General features: G+C 39.5%; 1 protein-coding gene across 1 annotated transcript; it reads right to left on the bottom strand.

Annotated features, from left to right (window-relative positions):
- Window positions 1–5,998: 5,998 nt before the first annotated feature.
- On the bottom strand, window positions 5,999–6,835 carry LOC145105717 (uncharacterized). Its single transcript, XM_079042799.1, has one exon. It carries the CDS (start codon window positions 6,833–6,835, stop codon window positions 5,999–6,001), a length of 837 nt encoding a protein of 278 aa, XP_078898925.1.
- Between the last annotated feature and the right edge of the window lie 647 nt (window positions 6,836–7,482).

Raw genomic sequence — 7,482 nt, 5'->3', positions numbered from 1 at the left:
CCATACATCTTAAAAAATTAATGTATCAAGTGCATCAAAATTAGAGTAAATATCAAATGCGGAATCTCCATGGTGTGTGCGATACAGTCAACCCGAATTCTTCCCCTTGGTACCGGAAGTACCTGAAACGTAAACTGAAAACCGTAAGCACAAAGCTTAGTGAGTTCCCCAAGATACCACATACCGACATATCATATGACGGGCCTCACCCACACTTGCATGACGGGCCCCACCCAAAGAGATATGGGCCCTGCTGACACTCACAATACGGTCCCCGCCCAAAGAGATACGGGCCCGCCCACTCTCACAATACAGACCTCGCCCAATAAGCATATATATACAAACATATACAAGTATCACACAGAAAGACGAGTATATCAGCATAATCAACGAGGGTTGGCCTTGGTGCCTTAGACCCACTAAACCCGGTGAGGAAAACTCACCTTAAATGCTGAATCTCACAAAAAGAAATCCCTAGCTGCAGTCCTCACAACTCCCCGAGCTATCAGAACAAAATAACACCTAATCAAAATCTAATAATCCATCTTAGGGTAAAATGACCATTTTACCCCTGGACTAATTTGGTTCATGACTAAGGCCCAAAACCACAAAATAAAAGGTCCATCACTAGATAATCTTCCAAAGCCCACCAGTGGCCCAATTATGGCCCAATTTTCCAAATTGGGCACAAACCCCTGTAATATTACCCTACAGCCCAAACATATACATAGTCCAACAACCTGATTTGAGCTGGTCCACTAAAGCCCAAAGCAACAAGGTCCAAGAAATGGCCCAAGAGAAGCCCACTGATAGATCTAACGTTGGGCGTTCGTCACCCGTCAACAGATCGCGAGCCTCAGCCGAAACATTGGGCGTTCCTTGACCCAACGCTGGGCGTTCGCACACTGATTCCCAAAAGTGATCATTAAGCACTTATTGCTTAAAGCCACATGATCAAAACATAGATCTAAGTCCTAATGAACATCTAGAACCATAAAGTCACTGACATGGTGGCTTTGCATGCCCCAAAAGGTCCCAACTTCAAGATATAACATTCTACTTCCATAAAAAGGGCTTAATCTCATGCATGGGGCTTAGACAACTCTAAAGATGCAAACTTTATGAATCTAGAACATCATAAACACCAAGAGAAGCAACCCAAAGCTTCTACAGTGATCATAACTACAAGATCACAACTATGGGACCAAAATGGGACTAAAATCCATAAAAAATTAGATCTAAGCTTCTAATGAGCAAGGTTAGAGCTTTATACCTCAAATGTACCGGAAATGGAGCAGAAAACCAAGATCTACAAGCTCCTACTTGAACCACCACCTTGCACCAAGCTGCTCTTCCTTGAATGACCTTCAAACACACACCAAAACACACACAATAAGCTCACAACACTCAATGAGGCTCTAGGGTTTCGAGATTAGGATTAGGGGCTATGAAGGCTGGAAATGAGGCCAACACCTGGGACTTAAGGTGTTTAAATATGTCTTAAACCCTAAAAATTAGGGTTTGAGCTCCACGCGTAAAAGCCCTACGTTCCCCAAGGGAACGCCCCGCGTTGGAGCTCCACCTCTAAAAGTCCAATCTTGGCAAGAATGGTCCCTCCTCTCCCACAAACTTGCAAAACAAGGCCAAAAAGCAATATCTTAATATATAAGGGACCAAAAATGAATAATACCTGGATCGAGCGTTACATAAATGAAACCTTCCCTATCTTAATATTCTCGTCTCGGTACATTGAATGCCTTCATAAATGTATAGAACGTTATGGTGAGGACACAAAGCGGATTCTGAAACGAAAATGGAAACCAACAGCTTGAACCTCGGCTTGCAATCGAGCGTGAACCAGAAGTTGTGTTAGCAGTTAAACCTACCATAATGGAAGAACTTCAAGCAATGATGTGAACCATGTTATACTAAGAAAATGGAGGAAATAAAGAGGTTTACGATAGTGAGTGATACATATCAGAAGATGTCGATGATAAAACTTTTGGTGTAATTCCTAAAGTCATCCCACCGTCTGGCGTTTCAACCACCAACCGAGTTGAAGCAGAATTGTTATTTGAAGATACGCATGGAAGAACTCCTAGTGGAGTGTAGGGAAATTTTTATGATTATTTGGATACATTTGTATGTGTTAAATCATTTTTTGATTTTAGGAATAATAACTAGGGGACTGTGAGGCAATTGTTGGGACGAGTATGAGTAGGTGTGAAAGGTAGTAGAGGCCTATACTACCGAAAGCACAAGACTCACACTTGGATCAGGGAAAGTCACAAGGTTACTAAGACATTAATAGTTGAGTTTGTTTCGTTTGTTTCTGTCGTTACCATCGTTTCGGTAATGACTAAGTCATATCAAATCAAGTTCGACTTGAGAATAAGTCTGTGAAATAAGTTAATTGGTTCAGAGAACCATGTTCGATGTAGTATTCGACTCAAGTCAGGAGTTTAAAGGAAAGGATAATCAAAGCAATTAGCAGAAGTGTCGCGACCGCCAAAAAAGCAAAACATTATGTAGCTAGAATTGCTACCTGCTATAATGTGATTATATCACATTTGTACATTAAGGAAGGTGTCATCCGTATTGGAGTCTGACTCAAAAGACCTAAGTCTAGCCATTGCCTCATACGACGAAAGGTCATTAGATGCATGATCCACTGGTATGTTACAGTAGTCAAAGTAAGGACCTTAATATAGGTTAAGTCTATTCTAGAAAGAGAAGGAGTCTCCGATGGAGGTCAAATTTAGAAGTAAGAGTAGGTGCAACATTGTCACCGGTCAAGAAGTCCAAGAATTAGAAACTCAATAGAAACGACATGAGAGTTACGATTACCGCCTAGGATGGAAAGATAACGTGCATAGTCATTATACAAGCCTTATTTTGCTGATGATTCCAGGACGTAATCATCCTAAGGGGGAAATGATTGTAACACCCGTAGCTTCGAGCTAGTCAATTTAGAGATAATAAGCGTTAAAAATGACTTTTTGATAGAAGATTATTTAGAGTAAATTAAATCTTAGATCGATCGAGTTGTAGCCAATAAACTCTAAATGAGAATTGAAGATCTCGTTAATAGGATTTCAACGATATAATGACAGCCAAAAACGGACGTCAGATGACAACGTTATGAATTTTTAACAGACTTTAACTGTCCAAGCCTGTTAAAATATAACTTTAAAAATAAAGTTAAAATTAGCCGACAGAGTCTAAACAAAAGTTGTAGATATCGTCGATAGCTACATGTGGATATAAAGAACCTCAACAATAGAGCTCATACGCGAAAGTAATGAATTTTACAAAATAATTAATTTTTAGATTAACAAGGGTGCGACACGTGTCGGGATCTAGCACACATCGTTCTCCCCACGAATTGCCACCAGATGTTGACACGTGGCACCAGTATGCCCAACGTAATTTGGAGTATGGTCAGTGTACTGGGCTCCTAGCAGTCTATATATAGAAGACGAATTTAACTCTTTTCTTCACACCTCTTCATTCCAATATCTTTCAAATCTCCCAATGCCCACAAGCCTTGTTCTAGTACTTCCTAATGGTTAGCAACGATGCTCTGGAGCGCCATAAAGCCCCAAGAAATAAATCTTTCGATTTAGAAGTTCTGCCCACACAAAGTTCAAGTTGTTATACTAATTGATCTACTTACGCGGATGATAATAAGGCTAGATTTAGTGAACTATTTAAAGTGGGCTTTCCAAATAGTATACTATCTATAGAAAACGGACCCTACCTTCGATATGATGTTACCTGGTTGTCCCTTATCAACTATATGTCAGTAAACTTTGAATTAATGATGAATCTAGAGTAATAATTAGTCGTAAGAAATATTAGACTAAGACTTAGTGAAAAAGATACTGGGTTATGTCAAAGGAAAATGAAGGTGCTAGAAGCGAAGCGGTGTCCGTGTTTGAAGTCATCACTTTAACAAGTGAGTGCATATTTACCTTCATCTTACACATAGATATTAAGTATCTAGATAAATGATTTATGTGCTTATTATCTGTGCCGAAAATATTACGTGTTAGAGAAAATAAAATGAGATTACATTTAGATTGGTTTAATCATATAAGTATTATACACGTATAAATATGTATTGGGTAGAGATATGGGATGGTAGATAGGTGATGATAAATAGCATATGACTAGGAGATGCCCTGACCTTGACTTGCGATGTTGCGATGTAGTCATCTACCAGAGTATAGATGGCGACCACTTACTAATCTAAACAAGTCATGTGGAAACACCGACAAGCTCATATCCTATAGGTGATGAATTATGAGTTCAGACGATGTAGTAACTACGTATTCATGCGATGATACTCTAACCCTTATTGGACACGTATTGGAGGAGTAATCCCCGAAACGGTATTGTCTATACGATATAGGTGAAGATCCTTAGTAAAAGTGCTTAGCCACAAACATATAAGGAAATGTGATGTAGGTGATGATAGGTAAATGCGATGTAGGAGATGAACCTGAGGATAAATCCTTAGGGAAGAATAAATAAAGGAAAAATGGATGGGTAATCGGGTTAATTGGTTGGGATACAGGCGATGATCCTTAGGAAAAGTCCTTAGCAACAAACATATAAGGAAATGCGATGTAGGCGATGATAGGTAAATGCGATGTAGGAGATGAAACTGAGGATAAATACTTAGGGAAGAATAAATAAAGGGAAAATGGATGGGTAATCGAGTTAATTGGTTGCCATGAAATATGTGAATAAAAAAAAACTATATTATTGTGGGTTGAAAATCCTATGTATCTCACCAGCTTTCCCAACCTAACCCACTTAGTTTTTTTGTATCACAGGTATCGATGTGCAGATACATTACACTGAGAGATTAAAGGAGACATAGATCATTGGTATAAATTAATCTAAGATCTGTTTATGCTTATGTTTTGTACCAGTTATGACATCCCAAGTTTTGAAAATATATCAATATCGAATGTTTCTTTGGAAATGTTTAAAGTTAATATTATCTCACAATGAAATGATATTTTTGTGACCAATTCCGCAACAAAAGAAATACTTTGATTTAATATAAACATAAATAAAAATTTTAAAATGACCATAAATTTGGGGATGTCGCACGAGAAAACCAAACCTATCAAATGAAAATGGTATAAACACAGAACACATGTTGATTTTCCATGCACGATTTCTCATGTTTGTTTTAGAGCAACCTGTCCTACCGTGAAAACCCCATCCCTCAAACCCACTAGAGGAGATACACCTGTTAGGTACACACATGTGTGTTTCCCTCTAACTCATCGAAAACTCAAAACGACAGTCGGTCTAAGGGTTGACATTACTTCTGTCGGGTGAGTCAAGAATTTCACAGGTGTCTCTTTCTTGGTGGAAACCCCGACAAGCTTAAATATGTCAAAAAAATCCCTAACCATACCGTGCCTGCATTTGAACCCTGGGAGTTATTTAAAATGAACTGCATGCTCTCTAAAAGAGTCCAGACATGCCTTGCGGCACACTAGACATATTTCGTCAGCTGGGAATATTGGGATCATGAGTCGATATTTGAGGATAGTACGATACTCCATGGGAGACATATGTCGGCCAATCCCATCTATAGGGATAGTTAGAAGAAAATCTTAAGCATGCTATGCACGTAAACACTGGAAAACTAATTTCTGTCGAGTCGTCATGTCGAGATGCACTTCCATATCTTGGGAATTTTTTCTAAAATAGGCACTCGCTAGTGTATTCTGGGATTTAGGGGGGTGTCCTTAGTAGTAAAACTGCTAAGGTAAACATCCGAAAGATTGTTGCAAAGAGAAGCCAAGGCACAAGCATAATCAGAATCCATACCAAATATACCACTATCCTGTAAGATGTGGTCTTGCAAAAACAAAGATTGTGCCCTTAAGGCAACAAAAGCATATGAGGTAGCCTCTACTGCCGCGTATAAACCCAAACCACCAAACCTAATGGGTAGGGAAGCAATTCGCCACTATATGTCGCCAAAGAAAGGGCCAACACAAACCACAATGTCCTTAATTTCATCGCGTAACCCATTGTCAAAGAACAATGCCGCATCCTCCATGTGAATAGGTTGGCACGTCCTCAGTCTAAAGAAAAGTTTAGCAATACCCATACAAGACCAAAGAAGATGGAGCTTAGTCTGGGGGTCAGACAATTGTGGAACTCTCTTTATGGCTAAGTTACTAATGAAACTATCATCCATACTAATAGCTCCCCCAACAAGTTTCACCCCTAATGACGGCCTCCCGATGCCAACCGGGAATAGCCCCTCACGTAGCTTCCAAACCTCAAACGAGGGATAAAAGAGCTCGGTTTTCTTCATATTCATCCGAGGGCCCAATTTTGGGCCAATCACCTTAATGATGTCCAACGCTTTGGCCACATCCTCCAAATCTCCAATAAGTGTGCCATCATCAAGGTACCATGCATGGAGAAGAAGCTGGATATTATCTCTAATATTATGCATGAGTGTATGCAACACAAGGGCAAAGAGAAGTGGTCCCAAGGGGTCTCCTTGCTGAACCCCAATAGTGGACCAGATATATGTGTCTCCTAGATACAACCTTGCTGCTTGACCATATAGGAATTCTACCCACAAGGATATAGGAGGGCACCTCAATCTGACCTCATGAAGTAATGTGGATCTGTCGACAAGGTTAAATGAATTGGAGAAGTCCACGGTAAGCATGGAAAGAGACCCGTCATCGTGGCGCTCACTTAGCACCCTGTTGGTGTTATGTAATACGGCCTCAACGCCACCCGATATCCCCACCTCGAACAGAAAATCATTGAGATACTTGGCCATTTCTTTACCAACACCTTTCATAACCAACTTGGAAACCAAACATCTCCATATAGTTCCTACTTCAATATGTTGTATTCCCTTGTTAGGTTTTAATAGCGGCATAAAAGGAGCAGAGGCAATAAATTTTGCCAAATTTGAAGGGTATCTTCCCCTTAGCCATAGATTAACCACATATGTAATAGCATGTAGGAGGTCTTTGGCAATAGCTGAAACTTCTCCACAAAGAGCATCTAAAATGTGTTGAGCTCTCAACCCGTCTCTCCCACATTAGGTACCTTTAGGGAAGGATTTAATACCCCCAAGGACATTATTAACATCCATTAAGAGGGGAGGTTCTAAAAATATGGTGCTCGACATGGAAGGTGGTGGATTGTATGGATGCATATCCTCCAAAGCCTTCGTGGTATCACCCCCGAATGGAGCAACCCCCAAGGAACATAAAACCTTCACTGCTGCTGTAAAATGTCCATTGGTAACCGTACGAAGACATTGCCTTATATATATATATATATATATATATATATATATATATATATATATATATATATATATATATATATATATATATATCCTTTTTGTTAACTTATTTTTGGCAACTAACCATCAACCCACTTCGTTTTGTTGGCAATAACTTTTTTTCCTTGAAA

This window comes from Lactuca virosa, chromosome 4, assembly GCF_052849685.1.
Source record: "Lactuca virosa cultivar CGN04683 chromosome 4, Lactuca_virosa_CGN04683_v6, whole genome shotgun sequence".
NCBI lineage: Eukaryota > Viridiplantae > Streptophyta > Magnoliopsida > Asterales > Asteraceae > Lactuca > Lactuca virosa.
This window is presented reverse-complemented; position numbering and strand designations above follow the sequence as displayed.